Below are 26,945 nucleotides of genomic sequence, written 5' to 3' on the forward strand. Positions count from 1 at the left end.
TTTACCTCTTGTGCTTCTCCTTATATTTACTAATAGAACCATGGCGAAAGGCACCCGGGGGGGAAAGGTTGGGGATAAGGTAGAAAAGTGAAATACAGTGATAAATTCAAACTCTAGTACTGATACTAACAGGAAAAAAAAAGAGAGAATAATGATGGTATGTTGGAATATAGGAGGAAGAGGAAGAAAAGGGACATATATATGTATTGACTGGTCTTGGAAGATGGGCAAGATGTAATAGTTTTGGGATTTCAAACAGGACAATATTAAAGTCAAGTGGGCCTCATTAAGCCCTAGCCTGTGGCTTTCAGATCTTATTTTTTTTTTCTCAGCAGGCACTACTAAATGTGTGAAGAGAAGAGTTGTAAGGTAGTCACTAGCATTTTTGGCAAAATGAGAAAATGGAGGCAATACAATGACATGTTAATATAGTTAAATGAGATTGTCCTGTATTCAATTATGAGACTGTCTTTTATTCTATATTATGTCTTCTTATATCCTTTCTCTTATATAAAATGCAGTTAATAGTAGATGGAAGTACTCAATGATTTTTTCCTTTTGTCTTTAATTGAGAAATAATTGTTGGTCACCATGATTTGATGGAAACTTTTTAGGGGTTAAAGAAATATTAAACTCTGGGAACTCCCATCCCATCTGAGTTCTTGTGTCCCTGTGAGAGAGAAAGCTGCTTGCCTGTCCTCCCAATAGCTAACATGTGTTGAATTAGTATTCAGTGAGCTTTTCCTCCATTCTAGGCACTGGGGCTTGGAGAGCTTAAGACACTTGCCCAAGTTCACAAAGCAGACAGGCATGGGTACCAAATTCAAAGCCAGAGCAGGATAGCTTCAAAGCACAGGCTCTTGACCAACAGGGACACTGCTTCACCATTATTCTATTTTTTAAGGCCCTGGAGTAAGTAACTGCTATTATTTGGTCCACTACATTTTTTTTTTCATTTCTCCTTTGAATCACTTCAATATTTGTGCTATATGATAAAATAATTCTAAATCTCATACATGCAAAACAAAACTAAAAAAACTTAGTCTAAGTATTTGGAGTTGGGGGTGGAAGAGAGGGAAGAAAATTACAGAACATGTCTGCAAAATGTTTAAAAGGGAGATAATTTAAAGATTTCTTCTACAATGGTACTCCCCCTTTCACCATGTACCATAGCTAAAAGCTCAATACACAGCTTCTTGCCTCTTCTCTCCCTTCCCCCATTCCCACCTGTTCTTTCTCTGTATTTCTGTCTTTGTGTGTGTGTCTCTCTCTTTACCTGTGTGTGTACATTTTTAAAAATCAGACTGTCGAGCCATTATTTTTGGTATTGTGAATTTTGAAGAGGACAAAGAAGTGGAGGAGGACTGCCAAGCCCCAAATTAAATGAGCCCTGAAGCTCTGACAGACTGTTCTTGCCACTTAAATTTACAAACCACTGAGAGCCCATAAACACTTAGCTGGCTACAGACATTTTAAAATACAATTAAAGAATGAATAAATTCATTTTTGTCAACTTGTGGGAGGCTTGTCTAATCCCTGTTTCCCTATAAGACACACAAACTGTAAATTCCCATATTTCCAAAGGAGCCAGACTGAGTACCCACCCGGTTAAAAAAAAAATTTTGCAAAACGTTCAAGTGCGTTATTGGGAGTAACAGATGTATCATCATTTTTCAGCTTTGTCATTAAAACCCTGGTAATATTATGGAGAAAAATAAACAGTAACAAACTAATACCTTATTTATTTGGGGCTGTAGAATGGGTTTGCTATCAGTGAATCTTTCAGTTCTGAATTGAATTACATACTGATTTCTTTTTTTAAATAAATAAATTTATTTATCTATTTATGGCTGCACTGGGTCTTCACTGCTGTGCGCGGGCTTTCTCTAGTTGCGGCGAGTGGGGGTTACACTTCGTTGTGGCGTGCGGGCTTCTCATTGTGGTGGCTTCTCTTGTTGTGGAGCACAGGCTCTTAGGCGCTCAGGCTTCAGTAGTTGTGGCACGTGGGCTCAGTAGTTGTGGCTCGTGGGCTCTAGAGCGCAGGCTCAGTAGTTGTGGTGCACGGGCTTAGTTGCTCCGTGGCATGTGGGATCTTCCCAGGCCAGGGCTCGAACCTGTGTCCCCTGCATTGGCAGGCAGATTCTTAACCACTGTGCCACCAGGGAAGCCCACATACTGATTTTTGAAGCTTGTAACAATCTCTAGTCTTTTGCGACCATATTTGAAACTGCCTTCACACAATTTTTTAAAGAAGACAACTGTCATGAGGAAATTACAATCCCTCATGTTTGTCAAAAACACAGTAACATTCTTGGGAGCTAGAGAAATATGTTGGGGGACCTTCCCCTACATTAAATGGCTGTAGAGAACCACACTTTTTGAATTCTGAGGTGTACTTTTGGGTTTTATCTTTTTTCTTCTTGCAACTTAAATGTCACTTCCTTTGGGCAGCCTTATTTAACTCTCTTAGGTAGGTTTTTGTAATTCTCTGTGTTTCCTCTGATTTGGTTCATACATCTATCCTACATTTCATTACCTTGTATTTTGAGGTTCCTTTCTGTCTTTTTCTCCTTAACTATAAATTATTTGAGTACTCATTTAACTCTACATCTCAAGTATTTATCACATGCCTTGACTCTTAATAAAGTGTCAAAAAAATACTTGGTATAAACAAAACGAAAAGAATGGGAGAAAATATTTGCAAACAAAGCAACTGACAACGGATTACCCCTCCAAAATATACAAACAGCTCATGCAGCTCAACATCAAAAAAACAAACAACCCAATCAGAAAAATGGGCAGAAGATCTGAATAGCTATTTCTCCAAGGGAAACATACAGATGGCCAAAAGGCACATGAAAAGATGCTCAACATCGCTAATTATTAGAGAAATGCAAATCAAAACTACAGTGAGGTATCACCTCACACCAGTCAGAATTGCTGTCATCAAAATGTCTACAAACAATAAATGCTGAAAAGGCTGTGGAGAAAAGGGAACCTTCCCTGCACTGTTGGTGGGAATGTAAATTGGTAAAACCACTATGGAGAACAGTATGTAGGTTCCTCAAAAAACTAAAAATAGAACTACCATATGACCCAGCAATCCCACTCCTAGGCATATACCCAGAGAAAGCCATAGCTCAAAAAGACACATGCACCCCAATGTTCATTGCAGTTGTATTTACAATAGCCAGGACATGGAAGCAACCTAAATCAACCTAAATCAACAGAGGAATGGATGAAGAAGATGTGGTACATATACGCAATGGAATATTACTCAGCCATAGAAAAGAATGAAATAATGCCATCTGCAGCAACATGGATGGACCTAGAGATTATCATACTAAGTGAAGTAAGTCAGACAGAGAAAGACAAATATCATATGATATTACTGATATGTGGAATCTAAAAAACATGATACAAATGAACTTACTTTCAAAACAAGACTCACAGACTTTGAAAACAAAGTTATGGTTACCAAGTTGGGGGTGGGGAATAAATTAGGAGTTTGGGATTAACATATCCACACCACTATGCATAAAATAGATAATTAACAGGGATCTACTGTACAGCACAGGGAACTCTACTCAATGTTCTGTAATAACCTATATGGGAAAAGAATCTGAAAAAAAAAACACTTGGGAAACAGCTCCTTACAGACAATGAAATGGAAAATCAGGTCACCACCCTTGTGATAATTGAAGGTAGAGTAAAAGCATATCAGCCCGGCTGCTGATGAAGAATTCTTTTATGAAGACCTTCTGGCTTCTTGCTTTTTTGTGGTTCCTTCCAAGCTTTTAGTGATATTCAGGGGAACAGAGTTGGCTGTCTGTGTACATTGGTCCATATAACCTTCTTCCTTTCTTTTACAATTGTCATGGCATACAACTGGGAAATATGATTTCACAGTCCATTTCCTATTCTGGTAGGATCAGAATCCTACAAGGAAACTTCACAGTTGAAAAGAATGCTTAGAGCAAGGTAGTCATTCAAAGGTAGTCTCTGTTCTTACAGAAAATACCTATGTCCAACTGAATGGCCTATTTCCAGTCCCAGATCAGGCACAGCCTGAGATCAGGGATTTTTTTCCATTTGTCTTATATAGACTTTGGGGAAAAAAAAAAAAAAAAAAAAAAAACTGTGTGAACATTTAAAATATTCAAATTTTAAGTCATGAATTTATTCAAATCTAGTTTCTATTCAAAGTTAGTTTTTCTTATTAGAGGGATGGGGGTGGTGCCTGGTACATTTTTAAGTATAGTCGTGAATCTAGAGCCATACGTCATGATTTCAGAATTGCCCTGCAGCAGCAGAGTCTACAAATACGCCTGAGTTGGGTGTTGGGCGCAGACCTTACCAACACTCCTTGTTTGTCTGGAGAGAAACAACCCTCTTTTGTGATTTTCAGCTCAACCCTGGATTATTTACAAATGTCTTAAGCAAATACGGCAAATATAGTAACTATAGTAACTCTAATAAGAAAAGCAGTGAACCAAAATGCTCACAGAGAGGAAGCTACTATTCCTTTAGCTGGGAGCTGAGATATTCCAGGAAGACACGTCAGAGGCCTAAAATTTGCTTCTCATTAACATCAAGCAAACAGAAAACAACAGTAGAACAAACAAAAAAACCCTCCAGCAGCCAAGAAAGGGGTTTGAAGAAACAAAAATTATCCCCAAAGAGAAGGTCTCTAAAATAGATGTCATTTTTCTCATGTTTGATTGATTGAGTAGCCGAGGGACATGGATGGATATTTAAGTTTTAGCTGTTTATCTGAGAAGTCAGTCTAAGTATAAATAAGGGCAGCACAAAAAGACTTTAGTATGTAATTCTTAAGTTGGTCTTTTGTTTGCCCCTGTTCACACTGTGTTGATGCGTAATAGCCTGAACTGAGTCAGGAGCCTAGAATGTGATGACTTAGCTTCTCCATCCCTCTGGACCTTTTTTTTTAATGGTGCTTTGTGGCAGAATCTCCGACCAAAAAGCCTTTTTTTTTTTTAGATTCCATATATATGTGTTAGCATACAGTGTTTTTCTCTTTCTGACTTACGTCACTCTGTATGACAGACTCTAGGTCCATCCACCTCACTACAAATAACTCAATTTCATTTCTTTTTATGGCTGAGTAATATTCCGTTGCATATATGTGCCACATCTTCTTTATCCACTCATCTTTCGATGGACACTTAGGTTGCTTCCATGTCCTGCCTATTGTAAACAGAGCTGCAATGAACATTGTGGTAAATGATAGAGTTCAGCTCCTTTTAGACATCACTTATCTTTGGGCTGATCAGCACAAATCATTCACTAGTTCTGTAAAAAACAACCCCCCTCCCCCCCAGATAAAACCCCCTGCTCCTAAAGAGGACTGTGAAAAGACAGGGCACTGGGCCACCCATTAGCCTGCTTGAAAGAGTTCTTACATCATAGCCACAAGGATGCAGTGCATTCTCAGAGAACGAGCTCTCTCAGGGACCTAAAATGCACATTTCCTTGGGTGGATTTGCTTAAAAGATTCCAGCTTTGGCACATTAATATGAAACCCAGGATCTAACTGACAGAGAGTCAGGCAACTTCTGGCCTCTGGAAGACCTGGTGAAAACGGTTATTTCAGTAATAAGTAAAACGTCACAGTGTGGTATGTAATTTTAAAAATATAGCCCACTGTATACGGGATTTTGCTAAGAAAAGGTTCTCACTCCCCACCGATTATCCTCTTCCTTTTGCCCGACTTATTTCCCTATATTCATAAAGACTTACAGGCCTGGCAGGAATGCTATGGTTTTGTAATGAGGTGATATATTCTCCACTTACTGAGGACATGCTTCTGTTTAGGGAAATGCAAGCTCCAACGTGGCTGCTGCTGTTTTCCCAAAACAGAAATCTCGGGGCTGGTTGTGAAAGAGAAGGTATGACTTGTGCAATACAGGTGCGTTTGCTTACAGTTGATGTTTTTATGCAAGAGTTATTCAGGGATGTTTATGAGGATTTATGATTGGTCTTAATTAAAAGAACTGTGAGAAATGAAGAAAGCCAATATTCACTGAATTCTTCATGGCTCTAATTCCATAGTGAAAATTAAAGTTATATTTGTATCATCATACCATTTTATATGTGTTTCATTTGGAGGGCTGGGGATAGCTCTTTAGTGGCAGGAATGGTTTTTAGGCTACATCTCTGTCTATTTGTCCGTCAGTATGTCTATTGTTCCTTTTTGCTTTCCATAAGTTGTTGGTAAGTACACGGCATCGCAGAGCCCTTTTCTGCTAAAAGCAGCAGGCTTATGGATATCTGATTAACACCAGTACATGGAATACGCACAGAAGGTAGTTCTAGCACCACATCATTCCAGAAAATGGGGAGCTTGTTAGATAGAGGAAAAAAAAAAACGTATTGTATTTACAGCTCAGCTTCTTTTAAACACCACTTTTCTTTGGGCTGATCAGCACAAATTACCGATTAGTTCTCTAACGGGAGAGGATTTTGGTACCACAAAATACATCAGGAAATACACACTGCAAATCTCACAACTCCAAGACTGGCAACCACTTCCTCCAAACTTTCAACTTTAAGTCCTCAGAGAAAATCTTCTCTTAGTTGTAGCTTAGCTTCACATCCTTTCTAATCTCTCCCAGTTCATACACTCATGATACTGTTACATCATAGATATTCAAAATGGATCATCAACCAGTTGCACAAAGAGAGCAAACAGCCACTTAATCAATGCAAACCATACTCAGAAGTTTACCTTAGTTCCTTGAAGGGATCTGCCCTGACATTAGGTGTCTCTATAGATTTAGGGAACACTGTGCCCTCTGCTCCTGTAAACAAAAGAAAAAAGCAAACAGAGGTTGGAGAGTTGGATGTGTCACTGGGAGGCACAGTCAGCACAATGAATGGAGCTAAAGGCAGTGAATCCTTTATACAACCCAGTACACAGGTATTCTGCCACTGGCTCTAGGGCAGGTCTCCGTGCTAGGAGAGCATTCAATCAACTCATGCAAACAGGCTTTGAAAAAACAAGGAACTCTTTTGAATGTGTTCTTGCTGAGATCAGAGTGAGGCCATGAGGCAAATTCCATGTTGGCTTAAAAAAAAAAACAAAACAAGATGCCTAGAAACGGCACGGTCTGACTCATGTCTCTCATAAACTATTAACAGTCACCCAACTGGAAGTGTTTTGAAAACCAGCAGCTGAAATTCTGTTACTGCAGCATGGGGCACAAATCACATAACACATACAACATCTAAGAAATGGGTTAGACGGTAGACAATACTGTAAGACTGTAAGGTATTTGCCTAAGGACGATTAGGCCAAAGTTTTTCAGTAAATCAAGTTTTACACGATAATCTTGAAAACTTAGAACACTATGAGGGATCATTTGAAGTTCAGTGCTTCTACAATTTGAGTATTAACATTGATCCCCGACCCAATCTAGACATTTAGCTCTTGACTTTGCTATATAAGCTTTTATCTTTACAACCTGTCAACATCAGCTGAACCTTTCCAGCCGTAAAGATTGTGATTCTCTAATTTGTCTGCTCCCAAAGTGTCTTCAAATCATTTAAGCCTCAGTTTATCACAGACAATGGCACTGGATATTTGTTTTTCAATTAAACTTAGCCAGGCATTATCCTGAAGTAAAGGTGTTTATTTTTATATGCTCAGTGTGCTTCTTTGATGCTGTAAGAAGGGATGGAATAATATCTTGCATTCATGTGTGAATTTCTAGAATCCTCCTGCATTGGTATAATGTCTAGAAATCCTCTACTGACCACTGTTATTCCAAATCCAGGTTTATCCCGACATACTAATGACTCTAGGAGAATGAAGTGATTTCCTGACTTTTGTAGCAACTATGGAAATATTTAATCTTTCTGATATGAGTAATAGACCACTGTAAGTAAAATCAGAATTTTTTTTCTGCCTTAACATCATATATGGTCACTAAAAGAATATTCTGGTGAATAATAACTATTATTCTCAGCTAACATTTTTGAGTGACTACCACATTGCTGGATACCATCATAGATATATCTCATTTATTCCCTGCAACAACCCCATAAAACTGACAGTTCCAGTTGGCACAGAGACACTCCACGTGGGGACTTTTAAGATCATTTTCTGCCCGTAGACACTTTTACTTTCCAAGATCCTAAATCACATCATTTCAAATATACAGGTACCTTTCAAAATGTACCCATAGCCCCGTTAAATACATTTTTTGGTGTAAATTTCATAAGAATGTTCACTGTTTTATTAAGTATATATTATTTATTTTGCTCTAGTGATTGAAACTTTACTGTGTTCTTGATAACTGTGATGCTTAATTGTACGTGTCAACTTGACAGGATCAAAAGGTGCCCAGATATCTGGCTAAACATTATTTCTGGATGTGTCTGTGAGTGTGTTCCCAGATGAGATTAGCATTTGAATAGGTGCGCTGAATAAAGCAGTTTGCTCTCTCCAATGTAAGTGGGATCATCCTATCAGATGAGGGCCTGAATACAACAAAAAAGTGGAGGGAGGAAGTATTCCGCCCTTCCTGCCTCACCCCGTGAGCTGGGACATTGATCTTTTCCTGCTGTCCATGGTCCTGGTTCTCAGGCCTGCAGACCTACACTGGCATCAACACCATGGACTCCCCTTGTTTTCAGGCATTTGGACTCAGACTAAATTACACCACTGGCCTTCCTAAGTCCCCATTTCACAGACAGCTGAGTGTGGGATTTCTCAGCCTCTATAACTGTGTGAGCCAATTTCTTACAATAAATCTCTTTCTCTGTATAGACCTTATAGGTTCGGTTTCTCTGGAGAACTCTGACTAATACAGTAACTGAGTAAGAATGGGGTGGATTACAAATTATACTGTAGCTTTTGTTACATATGTATTACATTTGGTTTTGAAGAATATCCATTTCCCCTCTCCAACATTTTTGGGATCCTTTGAGGAGCACCTAGGTCAAAGGCACTGTGGAGGCTGCCAAGTGGATAAAACAGGCTTGCCGAAGTCACAGGACAGGGACTGACACATCGGAAGGTGGCTCTAAGCTGTGTGAAACCCAAGACCATGCCCTCAGCCATCTCCCAGTGCCATCTTGTCTGTCACTGAACAACTCCCATCTGCTGCTACTGTAGTTAACAGGGACTTCTCTTTGACATTCTTAGAGATGCTTAGTTCTTAGCCATTTGAGCTCTATTTAAAAATATCTATATCTACATATTTAAAGGAACAATGATGTATCTCAATAAGGAGAGGAGAGCTACATCTGTTTATTTACGTTGTCTCTACTCTCTAGTGTCAGCTCAAATCTCCTCTTCCTCTACCGAGAATTCCATGAAAGCTGCAACAGAAAGAGCATTACGTCTTTCCAAATCAGCCGTAATTGTTTGACTCACCCAAATGACAATGAGTATTGCCCATGGACAGCTTTCATTATTTGAATTGTTTCTAGAATACTGTAACACTTAATGCTTCACTTCTTTCTCATGCCCACTCTTTCCATCATTTTGTAAGATCTCTGAAGTCAAAGAAGATCTATTTTGCAACTCTGGTGACTGTACCAAGTAGATGCACACAGTAGGACATAGATTACACTTACTCAGAACAGTTGTCCAAAAATGAGGAATGACCGGCTCTCATGAAAAATGAACCTCAAAAGCTCGGGCCATTTTCTTTATCCCATCCAAACTCTGTACGGAACCTGTTTCTTTATTTGTCAGATACAATGAGAAAACTTCATCTGCTACTTTACTTCTTACTTCTGGCTATACTAGGCTCAAGAGGGAACGGCTCCACTGCAGCTGGGGGCGCTGAGCTCTGCCACCCTTTGAAAGCAAGGCCAAGGGGGAAAAAGGGTGACAATAAAGTCATCCAGCACATTACAGATGCTCACTATCTGTGTTTGTGGAAAGAACATGGTCTCCTTTGAACACCTGAGCTTGGATCCTCAGCTCTCTGACCTGCAAGCGCATTTGCTGTGCTCCTGGCTAGGAGTGCGTCTTGCTCTCTGTCCTATCCTCGTTGTCTAGCACAGCGCAGGCACTCAACAAATACTTGTAAGATGACTACGTACACTCATTAGGCACTGAGCACACACTATTTGGGATTTACCTCGCAGACATTCATCTCATCTCTTCAACTAGATCGTAAGCTCTGTGTGGGCAGGGGCAAGGTCTTATATAGAATATAACCAGATTTGACTTTAGGTTCCCAAGACTCCTCCTGGACTCAATTCAACTAGTACTACCACTTCTATGGGAGTACTAATTTACTGCTATAAAATTCCTCATACCTCACATATTAAATGAATGTCTAAAATCACACCCCGGTGCATTTTAACTATACCACTAAAATAAAGGAGTATGCTTATAAAGGAATGCTATTGGGGCTGAAGAGAAATATCTCTTTAAAGTAGAATAAGATCAGAAGGCTTGTGTTCTCTTTCCCAGACCAAGGAACCTGCTTAACCTACAGATAAGAGAACTGGGGCTAAAGACGTGTGGAGCCCATGGTCCTATGGCCAGTGGGCACTAGAGCTGAGATTCACATCCAGGCATCTGACTAAAGAACCCACATTTAGACCCAGCGCCCTAATGCCTTGTCTTCTCAGCCAGGCCAATGTGGCACTCATTAAATGGCAAGCAAGCAAAATCCAGAGGGGATGGGCTCTGACAGGTGGAGGAGATGGGTAACTGACAGGCTCTGGTTGTGGATGAAAGTGAAGGGCAAGACACTCATGCTCCTTTAGCTTCCATCGTCCAACCAGATGCCCTTTGATTGTTTTTTTGCTGGACGTCGGCCACAGGGGTCCACATGTCCCATACATACTGGAGGACAGACTCATGCATGTGACTTCTCAGGGGAACTTATCAAAATCTCTCAGTAGCTGAGTGACCTTGGGCATGAATCTCTCTGACACTCAGTTTCCTTCTCTGAAAAGAAGAGATATGAGTAGTACCCTCATCTCCCAGGGATTTGGAAGACTAAATGAGATCTCTGGTACATAGCAATCATCAAATGACAATTAATAAAATACTACTGCTAGTACTAAAATGTGCATGAACCCTATTCTTTCTTCCTCTTATTTGGGTCCTCTATGACTCTTAAAAAATAACATTTTAAAAGCACTTACTACAAAGTAGGAACTACTGAAACTGTCTTCATTTGATCATGAAAATAACCCTATGAGGGAGGGACTATTAATTTCTGCTATTATGGTTGTGGAGTGTGAGATTCAGAGAAGTCAAGAAACTTTTCTATGGTCACACAGTGAAGAGGGGGAGCCAGAATTTGAACTCTAGCATTTCAGCTCTGAAACTGATGCCCTTGACCCTACTCTAGACCCTCATTCAGCAGATTAAGTAACTCTCTACTTGTTCATCTTTTTATGAAACATGAACAAATACCCATGTTTATAGCCTCAGGTAACAGCTGCTAAATCCCCTATCACTCCTCTTGTAAAAACTATCCCCACGTACAATGAAATGAGATAGTAATACATTTCAAAAAGACCATTTCTTTCCAAGTCCTAACAGATTTCTGATTTCCACACCATTTTTCACTTTCCCAAAAGCTGCAGAGTGGACAATCATTCATCAGGATGAATTCCCCCATCCCATCCTCTATCCATTCTTAGATAATAAATTATTCTCGATTTTGTTATTTCAAAAAGGTCTCTATTAAAGCCATGCCTACTGATTCCTTCTTTGAACACAATATCATTTACTGGCAATAAATGTTCATGAACAGCTTGGGTGAAAAAATCCATAAAGCCATTTCCGCTTTAAGTTCCATTTAACGTCCCTCAGAAATGATTTCATCAATGTGTTTCCATTAGCTGCTTCTCTGCCCAGTAACTTAATTCCACACAATCAATCAGGAACCTATAAAGCATGTGACAGGATCTTTCTAAAGTGTTTTGAATCATCATAAAGATCAGCTCAATGGCTCTTTTTTCCGACTAGCACAGGTGGGAAGTAAACGCGTCAAAAAATCTCTAATGCACTTTGTCGCCATAGTAATAAAAAAGCCAGTTTCTCCTCTCCAGAAAGTATGCGCAAGTTCAGAGGTCAGTTTGGTCATGCTTTTCCCTCAGAGTGTCCTGGATGTCAAGAGCCCTGAAATCCAGTCATATCTCTGTGATGTTGGGCAAATCACATAACTCTCTCTGGCCCTTGACTTCCTTCACTGTAAAATGAGGGATGGGATGAGAAGTGTCAGAGCTACAGTGTTTTCTCCCCAAATTTAAAATTTCATAAGGTAACAATCTAATCTAAACAGAAGATTATCTTTAGCCACCTCCAATCCCTGCCAGGAAAACAGAGCAACCCTGGGATATCAAAGGAAAATGTTAAAAATGTTCGCAGTGTTTAAGGAAGAAGCAAATTAAAGCAGACAGACGTTTGTCCAATTCAAACTGCAATTAATTGGTAGAAATAATCACCAGAAAATAAACCTCATAAGCGATAAAATGGTGAAGAACAAAATTTACTGTAGATGAGAATAACTAAAAAAAACCAAAAACCTGTTTGTAACTCTTTTTGATCTGGGGAAATTCAATTTTATAAAAATAAGAAACATTAAAGTGCCTAAATCTGTACCTGTTGAAAATAGCCATGGACTAAATACTGGAAGAAAAATTTAGATATGCAAATTATGATACAGGAAAATCGGACTCCAGAGAAACATAAGACACAAAAGAAAAAATTACCATGATAGAAGTTATAATTAGTAACATTGGAGTTTAAGAAAGTTATGATAAATCAAATCTTTTTAGTACACAGAAAAGAACTACTCTTACAGACACTAATTTCAAGAAAAGCTTTTAAAAAGGGCAGACATGGTTTAAGACTACTGTTTAGAAAATTGATGAAGGAATTAAACTAGCTTAATGGAGTTTGCTCTGGTAAATTATTTCTAGACATACATTCATTAACATGGGCATAATTATGATTAATGCTTTTGTGTAAATGAAAATAGACTAAAAATCATCTTTGGGTTAAAACCATGGAGCTAAAATGTTTAATAGGTTCCATATGTGAGTTAAAATATCTGATGACCATTGTTTGAAGTCAACGTTCTAAATTTTCCAATTCTTGTTGCTTGGGTAGATATATCCTGAATGACAGTCCTTAATAACAACCATATTTTATTTGATAAGATAAGGTTCTATTTTCATACCAATATTAGATTATAAAACAGAGAAAGGATGTCAATCTAAAAAATGGTGATAAGAAAATGGGAGAAGGAAGCACATGGAAGCAACCTAAGTGCCCATCGACAGATGAATGGATAAAGAAGATGTGGCACATATATACAATGGAATATTACTCAGCCATAAAAAGAAATGAAATTGAGTTATTTGTAGTGAGGTGGATGGACCTAGGGTCTGTCATACAGAGTGAAGTAAGTCAGAAAGAGAAAAACAAATACTATATGCTAACACATATATATGGAATCTTAAAAAAAAAAAACTGGTTCTGAAGAACCTAGGGGCAGGACAGGAATAAAGACGCAGATGTACAGAATGGACTTGAGGACACGGGGAGGGGGAAGGGTAAGCTGTGACAAAGTGAGAGAGTGGCATGGACATATATAGGCTACCAAATGTAAAATAAATAGCTAGTGGGAAGCAGCCGCATAGCACAGGGAGATCAGCTCGGTGCTTTGTGACCACCTTGAGGGGTGGGATAGGGAGGGTGGGAGGGAGACACAAGAGGGAGGGGATATGGGGATATATGTATACGTATAGCTGATTCACTTTGTTATACAGCAGAAACTAACACAACAATGTAAAGCAATTATACTTCAATAAAGATGTTAAAGAAAAGAAAATGGGAGAAGGAATGATTCAATTTCCTGAAATATCAGAGAACTGGGAAACCAAAGACCTGATTTTTAGTGCTGATTTTGCATAAGCTTATGGCTGACTGTTGGCCATTTGCCCTAAGGTCTTATTTCCCCATTTGTTGTACAAAGCGGGGGTGGGGATTAGATGGTCCATGAGGCCACCTCCAGCCCTGATGTTTTAGGAACCTCCAGATAACCTGGTTGGATGAACCCAACGGACCAGGAGAGGAGCATGGTAGGTTTGATAAACCCAAAGTTAAATGTATTTAACAAATACGTATAGAGTAGGGGACTGTAGAGGTGAACCAGAGAGAGATGGAGCTTATAGACCAGTAGAATGTAGTACTCTCCAGTAGGGTACACTGGCTAGTTCAAAGAATCAGTAATGAAATAAACTCAGAAATAACATACAATAGTGACAAATGGTGATACAGACTTGAAAGGAAAATCAAACATGTCTTTGAAAGTATAATACTTGGGGTCATAGATTGGTCTGTCAGGTATGTTTCCCTGAAAAAGTGAAGTTTTCCTGATATTTGTTAAGTGATTAGGAACAACCTAGTTAAGAGGGGGAAGGAACGGTAGAAGAGATTATGCAAAGGTGGCAGGGTTGGGAAGCTGAGGTCAATAAAGAAGATTGGTGTGGCCAGACCATATTTAGCAAGGGTGAGCATTGTGGGATGAGACTGGAGAGGTGGGTTGGCCCAGGTAATGCAGAGCCAAGGTGAAGGTTTTTTTTTCTTTTGTCCGTGCCACACGGCATGCGGGATCTTAGTTCCCTCACCAGGGATCAAACCCACGCCCCCTGCAGTGGAAGAACTTACCCACTGGACTGCCAGGGAAGTCCCACAGTGAGGGTATTAAGCAGACCCGAGCAAACTGGCATTTTTCAAAGATTACTGTGGCGGTATGTTATGGTCTGCATATTTGTGTCCCCCTAAAAGTCACATGCTCCAACTGTAACCCTCACCAGAAGTAAAACATGCTGGTGCCCTGATCTCAGACCTCCCAGTCTCCAGAATAGTGAAAAATAAATGTCTGCTGTTTAAGCTACCCAGTCTGTGGTATCTGTTACAGCAGCCTGAGCTGTCTGAGACACTGTATTGTGGAAAAGACACTTGAAGAGGGCAAAGATAAATGAGGCGAAGCAGAGGAGACATGATGACAGCTTGGACTAAAGAACTGGCAGCCAGGACAGAGAAGTGCAGGTGGGTTAGGAAATATGTTAAGAGGAAAACCAATGGGATCTAGTGATGTGCTGGACAAGAGGGAGACAGAGAATGACCACAGGGCCCATGGGAAGATCTGAAATTGAGGTCAAGGCCAAGTGATTAATACCCAAAGCCAGCTGTGCCCATGGCAACCTTACACTTCTCCAACAAAATCTAGCTTCTTTGACATTTGATATTTTAATTTCAATTGAAATTGCCTTTACTTAATACAAGAAGCCGCTATGAATCCAGCTCTATTTTTCCTGTGAAGGTACAGGCAACATGACAAAGAAAAGTTTTAAGTCTCTCACAGTGTTTACAAGCATTTTTAAAAAACACTATGAATAATGTAATAATTCTATGAATAATGAACATTGTCTTCTGTGAAAGATAATTTTCTGGTTACTCCAATGTTTCAGCTGAACACAGGTCATATGCTAGAAATGATTAAGCTTAGTGAGGAAGGCAAGTCAAAAGCCAACAAGACAGGCTGAAAGCTGGGCCTCTTGTGTCAAACTTAGCCAAGTTGTGAATGCAAGGGAAAAATTATTGAAGGAAATTAAAAATGGTACTCTAGTGAACACGCGAATGATAAGAAAGTTAAACAGACTTATTGGTGATATGGAGAAAGTTCTAGTGTTCTGGAGAGAAGACCAAAGCAGTCCCAACATTCCCTGAAACCAAAGACTAATCCAGAGCAATTCTCTTCAATTCTATGAAGGCTGAGAGAGGTGATGAAGTTGGAGAAGAAAAGTTTGAAGCTAGCAGAGGTTGGTTCATGAGGTTTAAGGAAAGAAGCCATGTCCACAACGTAGAAGTGCAAGGTGGGGCAGCAAGTGCTGATGTAGAAACTGCAGCAAGTTATCCAGAAGATCTAGCTAAGATAATTCACGAAGGTGGCTACATTAGATGACAGATTTTCAGTGTAAATGAAACAAGCCTTATATTGGAAGATGCCATCTAGGACTTTCACCGCTAGAGAGGAGAAGTCAACGCCTGACTTCAAAGCTTAAAGGACAGGCTGACTCTCTTAGGGGTTAATGCAGCTGGTGACTTTAAGCTGAAGCCAATTTTCATTTCTCATTCTTGAAATTTTAGGGCCCTTAAGAATTTTGCTAAATCTACTCTGCCTGTGTTCTATAAATGGAACAACAAAGCCTGGATGACAGTATATCTGTTTACAACATGGTGTACTGAATATTTTAAGTTCACTGGTGAGATTTACTCCTTTCAAAATATTACTGCTTATTGACAATGCACCTGGTCACCCAAGAGCTCTGATGGAGATGTACAAGGAGATTTATCTTGTTTTCATGCCTGCTAACACAACATCCCTTCTGTGGCCCCTGGAACAAGGATTAATTTTGACTTTCAAGTCTTATCACTTAAGAAATACATTTCATAAGACTATAGCTGCCATAGATAGTGATTCCTCTGATGGATCTGAGCAAAGTAAATTGAAAACCTCTGGAAAGAATTTACCATTCTAGATGCCATTAAGAACATTCATGGTTCATGGGAAGAGGTCAAAATATCAGTATTAACAGGAATTTGGAAGAAGTTGATTCTAACTCTCACGGACGAAGGGTTCAAGACTTCAGTGGAGGGAGTCACTGCAGATGTAGAGGAAATATTAAGAGAACCAGAATTAGAAGTAGAGCTGGAAGACGTGACTGAATTGCTGCAATCTCATGATAAAACTTTAATGGATGAGGAGTTGCTTCTTATGGATGAGCAAAGAAAGTGGTTTCTTGAGATGGGATCTGCTCCTGGTGAAGATGCTGTGAAGATGGTTAAAATGACAACAGAGGATTTAGAATATTACATAAACTTAGGTGATAAAGCAGCGGCAGGATTTTAGAGGACTGACCCCAATTTTGAAAGAGTTCTACTGTGGATAATATGCTATCAAACAGCACTGCATGCTACAGAGAAATCCTTCATGAAAGGAAGAGTCCATTGATGAGGCAAACTTCACTGTTGTCTTATTTTAAGAAATTGCCTCAGCCACGCCAGCCTTCAGCCACCACCACCCCGATGAGTCAGAGGGTCTTGCCTCAATGTTGATGGCTACTATCAGCAAAAAGATTATGACTCAGTGAAGGCTCAGATGATGGTCAGCATTTTTTTTTTAGCAATAAAGTATTATTTAAATTTAGGTAAGTATACTGTTTTTTGTTGACATAGTAATGCTATTGCACATTTAATACACTACAGTATCCTGTAAACATAAGTTTTATATGCACTGGGAAACAAAAAAATTCGTGTAACTTGCTTTATAGCAAGATTCGCTTTATTGTGGTGGTTTGGAACTGAACCCATACTACCTCCAAGGTGTGCCAGTACACCCTGTAGAACGCATTATAGGAGGTCAAGAGCAAACGCATAGAAATCAGTTAGAAGACTATTTCAGTAGGTCATGTGAGAAATGATGATGGCCTAGAGTAAAGAACTTATGGTGAAAAAAATGGGAAGGATGAACTTGAGAGTGATTGAGGTGGTAGGATTAAAAGAACTTAGTGATATGAGGGGTGGATGAGTAAGAGATGTCCAGGTTTTGGTTGCAGGGGGGGGGACAAGTTTAATTTTGGCTCTGTTGAATTTAAGGTATCTATGGAGTTCCCAGATTAAGATGCTTATGGAGGCAACTGGATGTACAGGTATATTGCTCAAGGTAGAGTTCTAAACCACTGGTATATAAACTTAAAATAAACTGGGATACAGATGATCATCGAAACCAAGAGAATATGTGAAATTATCCAAGAAATGGTTACAGTGATGTCAACAGACAGCCAAGGTCAGAATTTTAAGGGATTCCAACATTTAAAGTTTGGGTATGGGAGGATGAGACATCAAAGGAAACTGAAAAGAAGAGGCTAGAGAGACAGAAAGAAGATCAGAAATGGTGTGACGTAGGAAGTCAGGAGTGACAAGTATTCCAAGAAGGTGGGAGGAGTTACGTATGTGCTTAATTGGTACTTAGAGTTAAGAAGAGGAATTTAAATGTCCATGGAATCTAGCAACATGGGGGTCATTTACATCATAGGAGCCATTCTATGAAGAGCTGGAGGTGGACTCGTGGGCAGAGGAGAAAGTGGGATGTGGAGAAATGGCTACAGCAAGAGTTCCCACTTGGTGACAAGAGAAGTATAGTTAAGACACCTGAGCATTAGATATTGGATATTAGATACTGAAGACCCACCTATGGTTAGTAACCAAAATTGATAGGGGTACCAGTCTGCTCAATGGCAGATCTATCTATCTATCTATCTATCTATCTATCTATCTATCTATTATTATGTATTAGAAAAGATGATGTCGATGACAATGATAGAAGGCCAGAATGACAAAAAAAATCTTTGAATAATCTGAATCTTAACAATGGAGAAGAAGAAAATAAGACGTGTTTCCTTTCAAGTATTCTAACAGTGTAACTGAACCGACCATACCATCAAGGTGCACACTTTAAATAATTGTGTAGAATGTGAAACCGCAGCGCAAGTTAAGATTCATGTACAGAAATATTCTGGCAAGATATGAAGAGACAAGTAGTTTAATTAAACAAACTCTACTCTAGAAAGCAACAGACCAGAGCTCATGCCTGGGGTATCATTAAGCCAAAACTGGAAAAAATAAAAGGGAGCAGTCAAGCAGCAAGCAACCTCATTTCAGTTTCTTATGACGACATTATTTTTGATAGTAAATAAAACCACACAATAAAACAAATAATCTCAACTCACTGGTTTTGTATTACACTGATGGAACACCAGAATAAGGCAACCTCTGAGTTAGGACAGTACATGGACAACAGAGCCTCAGCCACGGGCTGAGAAGCCTTCTTGACATGAAATGCAGAGCTGGGCATGAGAGAGACTCCTTGGCTCTCAGAAACGAGGTACTGTGTGTCCCATGAATGGGATGAATGTGGCACTCCACTCACAGTCACCTCCAGGTCTCTGTGGGACCAGTAGCCACAATCAGGCCAACAGTGAGGGGAGAAAGGGAGAGAACGGATGTGAACTGTGTGACCAAGTGAAGGAAAGCCTGCGCTTCCACTTGGAAATAAGGGTAAGAAGGGAGACTTGAACACACTGCTTCCTCTGTCCAGATCTCAGTTCTCAATTGTCTCTCACAGTGTGAGACCAATCACGACTCAGAGAGTCAACGGATGCCTGTGAGACCTAGGAAAACAACATGTACATGATTTTAAGGGTTTCCTGGTCATTGAAAAAGAAGTAGAACACTTTGTTCCTGTTGCCAAGTGGGTTGGGGGTGACGCTTTCCTATGGAGAAAGGAATTGAAACATTAACTGAGGACGATGAAGAAACACTGTCTAAAAAATAATTGGAGAAACAGAGTCATTTTCAGGTGATGGAGAGGATGAGGACTTGAAAAGCAAAACCAGGAAATTGAAATCTTTTTTTTTTTTTTGCGGTACGCGGGCCTCTCACTGTTGTGGCCTCTCCCGTTGCGGAGCATAGGCTCCGGACGCGCAGGCTCAGCAGCCACGGCTCACGGGCCCAGCCGCTCCGCAGCATGTGGGATCCTCCCGGACCGGGGCACGAACCCGTGTCCCCTGCATCGGCAGGCGGACTCTCAACCACTGCGCCACCAGGGAAGCCCAAGAAGTTGAAATCTTAATGAAAGTGCTGAACATCTGAGATCATTAAAACACTAGACTGATTAAACTTCAGAATACAATCTTACTATGAAAGCAAGCCTCAAAATGGACACACTATACAGGTGACTCACAGGTAATTTTGACCATGTGACTTTGACCCATCCACTGACTTTATCACTACTATGGCCAGCGTGTTACTTTATCAACACTCATTTTCCCCTGCCAACAAAATACCAGTATTTCATGGAAGCAAAATGCCCAGCTAAATAATCACTTTCCCAGACTCCCTTGAAGCTAGGGGTGGCCATGACACGATTTTGTCTAATGAGATGTAGTAGAAGTCTACTAGGGTGGGGTATTGGGCAAGCTTTGACTGTCCTAATAGGAAAGTGCAGATGCAGCTGGTTCCACTCTTTCTACCTGAATATCAACATCATATCTGGAATTGTAAGAGCCATCTCCCTCCCATGAGATGAAGACCAATAGAATTTCAGATATGTTGCCCCAGACCACTAAGCTACCAGCAACTGTCAAGTCCCTACTTATTATCTGCTTGAGAATCCTTATGAGAATCCTGTTACTCACCCCTAAGGTTCAATACTATTTGACCCAAGACCGATGAGGGAGAAGCAAACTGACCCTTTGAGAGGGTCAGACTCTTCACCTAGATCTTTTTTTTTGCTATAAACCAAAGGACCAAAAGTTGGAACCCACTGTTACTGTACCTTCATACTCTACTGAAGTATCTTTTCATGAATTGCTGAGTGGGGTTGCATTCTCCCATTCCCTTGCCTTCGCTCATGATGTTCTCAGCCAGGAAGTACTCTTCTTTCCTTTTCAGTGTATCACACCCTTTAAGACCCAGCTCAAATGCCATCTCCACGATGAAGTTTTCCCTGGTCCTCTCTCCGTTATCACTAATTGCTCCTTCTTTTGTGCTTCCATAATGCACACCTAGTATCGGGGGTGAGCACTCATTTCCCTCTATCTTGTGAGATGGTTCATTGAGTGGGTTTTGCCCTCATTCTAATGTCAGCTACTTAAAGTCAAGAACAATGTCCTGAGAGTCTTTGGCTTTTCTAGATAAGTGGCTACAAAAAATTTAAAGGTTTTGAATTTAATTTCACTTAAGCAGGAAAAGCTGCAGAATGAAAAAGAAGCTTTTGGAGGAAAGAGGTATGAGCTGGCCAGTATCAGCTATACTATACTGTGATAGCCTTACAGTTTTTTGTCCAGCAAAGGAAATGGCTACATGGTCTCAGTGGGGCAGGCTGCTACTAGCTCTTCTTTCTATTGGCTCTCTCTTGTAACCTCTCCAATTTACGGCATTCAGTGCAACTTCCCAGAGCCCACCTGTGGCAGCTTTCTTGTCTGGTTTATACCGTGCAATGAGCTCCCGTTTCCTACAACGGGAAGCCCAACTTTTTAACATGACGTGATCAGGCTTAACTCACCTCTTTAGCTTTGTCTGAGGCTTGATAACTTTTTTAAAGTACTGATTTATGTTTGCTATCCCCATATTTTTGTCTTCCCTACATTTCAAGCACATAGCCAGGCCCTTTGCATAGCTTTGCTGTTTGTTTGCACAAAGTAAAATGTACTGTTTGTGGTATATAGTTTCATGAGTTTCGACAAATATATAGAGTCCTGTATGTACCACCATCTGCAAATACAGCACAATCTCCTCACTCTAAATCCCTTTGGGCTCCCTTTTTGGAGGCAATCTCTCTCTCAAGCCCTAACGCCTGGCTCCCACTGTTCTTGGGCCCTGTAGTGGTACCTTTTTTAGGATGTCATATTAACGGAATTATTCAGTAGAGAGTTTGGGGTTTGGCTTTAACTTAGCAAAATGAATTTGAGTTTCATCTTGGAAGGTTTTCAGTGGGTCAAAGGCAGAGCTGCCTTAAGTCAGCGGCTATTCCTGCCTTTTGCATAGGCCTAAACTTAGTAAGAGTGTGCTGGCTCTCCTACAGTGGGGGGGAAAGAGAGGAGTGCCTTCGAAGGAAGCCAAGGGGGGGAGGCAGATTTTGCCCCTGATTTATAAGAACTGAGAGATCTAAGGTCCTTTGAAGGCCAGAGTCACCCCTAGGGAGATGGCACACTCTCAGAAGGGACAGCGGGGTCACGTCCCTTGAAGGCAGGACCCCCTGCACAGGGGCCCAGAGCCTCAGCAAAGATTCCTCGACTTTCTCTATGGCATGAAAGTTGAGAGTCGACATACTTTCAATGACTACACAGGAAAATGAAAATATCAGAGGTGAGCTTAATGGACCAAGGATTAGTAGGCTTGCCCATATTTTCCTGATACCATACATGCTTCTTCAACTCCTGAGCAACCCAGTAATGACAGAGATGGAATTTCCTACCAGACCACTGCAGGAGTTCAGAGTCATGTTTAGAGAAGAAAAGTCCTATCAGGAGCTGACATCTATTAAGTGCTTACTCTTTGCCAGGCACTATTCTAAGCACTTCACTTGGATTGACTCATTTAACTCTCACTGTACCCCTATGAGGTACACGATTTCACCTCCCTATTTTTAGATGACAAAACTGAAGTGCAGAAAGGGTTCGCAGAGGGCGAGTGTGGCGACCAGAATCTGAATTTAGACAAACATGGTCAGAGCCCATGTTCTTAACTCCTTGCTGAACCTGTTATGCCTTCCATCGTGAGTTTGGTGATTAAGAGTCATACTCCCCAGATCTCCTCCTCCAGGAACAGACCACCCCAGAGTAGTAATGTTTGGTTAGCCACATCCTACTCATAGCCACTTCTCTGCTGAAGGGTCATCTAGGTGGTCCTCTTCGAAATGCTACCTGGCTACACCTGGCTACTCAGATGCTAGCTTGAGAACTGAAACTAAGCAACAGAGAGGGCAATGTCGGTGAGTGACAGACACAAGACAATGACAACCAACATTTACTGAGAATTCAGAATCATGCTAAGTGCTTTTATGGACATAGTCTTTTTCATCTTCCTGGCAATCCTATGAGTTGGGAAATACAGGCAGGTTCAGTAATAACTTATGCACTGTTACAAAGCTACTTAGTAATAGAGCTGGGAGAAGAACTCAAACAAACTAATCTCCCAGCTCACATTTTTAACCATCAAACATAGATTTGGGGCTGGCAGTCATGTTGAAAGGTGCACAAGAAGTAGCATCTCAATGAGAAAATGTGACAAAGCAGAGCAGAGAAAAAAGAGGTCATGTGGCCCCAAGGGGCAGAGGGAACACTGGCATTCTAGAAGTTTCCCTGCTGATCTCATAATACTTGACTGAAAGTGGGTAAGCAGCCTTAAGTGAGCTTGGCATCTTCAAAGAGAAAATACAACTGAGTAGGCAATTCTTCAGTAAATGAAAGTGGAGGTTTTCCCTTTCCTTTCCTTTTTGACATTAAACCCAAGCCATGGCAACTATAATAGTCTTGAGTTCCCATTTCCCTTTGCCTCCAGTGTTTCATAACAGGATTGGTATTCAACTTGGATTGGTATTCAACTTGGATTAGGGAATATAACTGTGGAAAAAAGGGCAGTAAAAAAAAAATGAAGTTTCTTCTTCAACTGTGTTCATCATTGCAAATCTTCAAGACTTAGCAACAAACGAAGTCTGGAGAAGGAACTTCAAAAGAAGACACCACATGTGCCAATGAGCAAGGGAAGAGTTGAATGGTGACAACGTCTTACTCTGTTTAACATTCCCTCACTCTCCTTTTGATATCAGAGCAATTATTTGCTTTGGGGAAACCAGCTAGGGCTGATAATCACATGTCCCTCCCCACCACCTCCAAACATACAGAAGGGAACATGATCCAGGCTGACCAATCAGAATATCTGATTCCCCAGAAACAGAGTTTGCTCTAAGAGCGTGTGACCTAAGTAGGGCCAATCCGTTCTTTTCAAGGGTTGCTATGGCTGCCTAGACAACGGTGTTCCCGTCTCTTTCTTTCTGAGATGATGTCCACTAAGGAGTTGCCTGAAGGAAACCTGTGCAGGGGGAGAGATGCTAAAGGCACCAGAGTCTGTCTTACCTGAAATTTTTAACTATCTACTGAGTGAGCACATTCCTATCTTTTGTATTTTTTTTAAAAAAATATTTTAAGCCTGATTAATTTTGTTTTCTGTCACAATTGGAAGCACCCTGAATAATGTGTAATTTTCCTCGTGGGGTGGGGGAGTCAATGTCATGACTGTCCCTAACAAGCCACATCACTAAAGCAAGGAGAAGAACTATTCTCTGGAGCCCACAAACAAGTCTGTCTTTGGAGAGAGATCATTATTCCTGTACGACTCCACTTCAAACACCTGCTCAATACAAAATGGAAATCCACAGGGCAACAAAGTCAGTCAATTTTCACTACCAGACAAGAGTTGTGAAAGCCAGTGTGCTCGAAAAGTGTCCTTCTGGTGTGACTTGGTGTAAGATGCCTTTGAGGGCATTTAGCATCTCTCTCTATTTAACAAGCCAGGAGCCAGTGCATTTTGTGAGTTTTTTATAGCTTCTTCCTCTACTCCTATAAACAGTGCCAATGTCACACAGTAAGATAAGAAACAGCGTCTATGAGGTCTAAATTAGTCAGTTCCAAAGAGTATGTTCTTGGATGTTCAACTGATTTTCTTTTAAAGAAGGGAAGAAAAAAAAAAAAAAAGCAAGTGACAAAACCCAAATCTGTAGAGCTTTAGAGCTCGATTTGGGTATTTGCTAAGTGTACTGTGCACTGCTTTGTCAATCAAATGACAGTTAATCAATACTAATCTGATGCCAGCTGATTCTTCTTTTTACCTAAACAGTATTAAGGTATACTACCTATGAATACATTTTATCCCAGGCTGTAAATCTATATGCTTTAAAGTAAATACATTATTATCTCTTTTTAAATGGAATGCACTGCATATACAAGGAGATAAAGATGAATTACCAAGTTGTCCTGAAAAATGCCTTTCTGATGCATTATGAAAATGTTTCAGCTTTCAAGGCAATAGTAAATAGATCAGACATTTCCCATCATTTTATATTATGATCTATATCCCAGTCTCTGGGAGAACCCATTAACACCGGGAATATCTTATGGACAGAGTACCCTTTTTGGGCTGGTGCAGGTGAATTTTTCTTTTCATTTTTCCTCTGTTTGTTTATACCTTCATTTCTTCCCTCCGTCAATATTTATTTAGTGCCTGATGTGGGCTAGGCAATGTCCTAGGTACCAGAAATAATAACGGTGAGCAATAGAATAATATCTACAGACCCAACAATTTGCCCTGTTTTCCAATTTGTCCTCAGCCAACTAGGCCAATACTCACCTAGGGTCGAGCCTTCCTATCCTGCACCATCTCAGCCTGTTCATACATACCAGAGCTGGATTGAAACAACAATGACCTAATCCCTGCATATCACTTTATGGGGATTTTCACATATACTTTTAAATTCTTAAAAACACCCATATGTAAGGAGCAGAGGAGGTGAACATAAGTGACTCATTTAAGGTCAAGCATCTGACAAGCCCAGGACTATATCATACTACAGATAGCTGATGGCTGTGATAATATCTACCTCCCAGACTGCTGTAGAGATTCAATGAATTAACACAGGTATAGCACTCAGAACAGGGCCTGGTGTACAGTGAGAATGCAATAAATGCTAACTGTGATGATGACGGTACTCTTGTTTAGAAACAGACATAAAGCCACTGCCACAGTCAATTTGCCTGTCCGTTTGTGGGTTGGAGCATCCATTGGTCCATCCGTCCACCATTTACTGTGTACGAGGAACGGCAAAACTGCTGAGATTCCGTGTTGAACAAGCCAGAGCTTCCATACCTCTCAGTCTACAGACAGATTTTTCAGTCTTTGGCATTAGTATTTGCTATCAGGTTTCACCCACTACAATGGCAGAGTTGAATAGCTGTGACAGGGATCCCATGGTCCACAAACCTAAAATATTTGCTAGCTGGCCCTTTACAGAAATAAAGAGTCCTTTGCATTCTTGTAGCTGTTCTCTCATCACCCCTTCGAATTTAAGAAATAAACAGTGATGGTTTACTTATATGGGCCAATCAGCTTGTTTATATTTGATGATATGCCCAAAATGCAGAAAAGAACTTTATGATTCTGGCCTTACTGATTTTCCCAGTGGACTTCTTTCTATTGCCCTCTATAGGTGGCTGGATAACCTTGCGAAAATATTCTTCCAAAGCACGAACTCACTCTTCTGTGGTCCTACCGCTTCTTCCTTTTTACTCTCTCCTTATTATGCCCCCAATGTTTTCAGCTATCCTTGGATCACGTATGATACCACGTTTGGCCCAATTTTTGCATTATGTGGACTCTCTAGGCAGAGAGTACCATTCTTGTGTTTCTTGGCTAGAATTCTTTTTTTTATCAGCATTACTTTGGCTTTTACTGCTGAAGTCTATGCTGCTTGATATGTTGTTGGGCAGTTAGAATTTTTCTTCTTTACATATTATTTTGCACGAGTATTTTAAATATGTAACTGTTGGCTTATAGGAAACATTCAAGGTTCTAACGAGAACAATGATTGACTCTTACCTGAATCCAGGCACATTTAGTGTATTATGTAGTTCAATCATTGTTAACAGCTCAAGTTAGGCACTGTTATCATCTCCATCTGCAGATGAGGAAACTGAGGTTTTGAGAGAGGAAATTAATGTTTAAAATGCTGAAATATAGTCAATTTATTGAGAACTTAGTATATCTGAGGAACTGTGGTAAGCTCTACATGTAGGTCTTATTTAATTCCCAACATGACTATCTAGGAAAGCAGTACTGATCCTTCCATTAGGCACAAAAGGCTCAGTCAGGTTGCTGACTTGCTTAGGATCCCACCGCAAGTAAGCGGGGGCAGCACGACTTAATACTGAAATCTGACTGAGGTCAGGAAGCTGTGTTCTGGGGATTCTCACTTAAAACCTATCCTGTGGTTCACTCACAAGGACATCCATCTCCTCCCTCTACCTCTCCCCTGAGTCAGATGTGGTACCTACATGCAGCTCCCTCATTGAGCAATGACCTTAAAATGTTCTGGGTATTTCCTGTCTGTGGTTTGGCGATCAGAACGGCAGAAGGAAAAGACAAAATCTGTCATGGCGATGCTTTCAAATCAAATGAGTATCAGCTTTAAGCTCTCAAGGATACCTAATTCTAATGATTTCTTTACTATCTCTTATTTTACAAATGAACCCTAGTCCCAGTACTGATCAGTAATGGAAGATGGATATTGGAACTTCTGTCCATTAATAAATATATG

At 40.3% G+C, this 26,945-nt stretch overlaps 1 protein-coding gene across 3 annotated transcripts in view; it reads right to left on the reverse strand.

Moving 5' to 3' along the window:
* Positions 1–26,945, reverse strand: part of SGCD (sarcoglycan delta) — a 745,702-nt gene that overhangs the window by 426,558 nt on the left and 292,199 nt on the right. For all 3 annotated transcript variants that reach the window (XR_007476400.1, XM_004280990.3, XM_049707842.1), the window contains exon 6: positions 6,749–6,821. Coding sequence is in view for 2 of the 3 variants with exons in the window: in XM_004280990.3 (XP_004281038.1) it covers positions 6,749–6,821 (73 nt within the window). In the remaining variant the exon portion in view is untranslated. The remainder of the gene's footprint in view (positions 1–6,748; positions 6,822–26,945) is intronic.

The sequence above is a fragment of the Orcinus orca genome, chromosome 3 (genome assembly GCF_937001465.1).
Source record: "Orcinus orca chromosome 3, mOrcOrc1.1, whole genome shotgun sequence".
NCBI lineage: Eukaryota > Metazoa > Chordata > Mammalia > Artiodactyla > Delphinidae > Orcinus > Orcinus orca.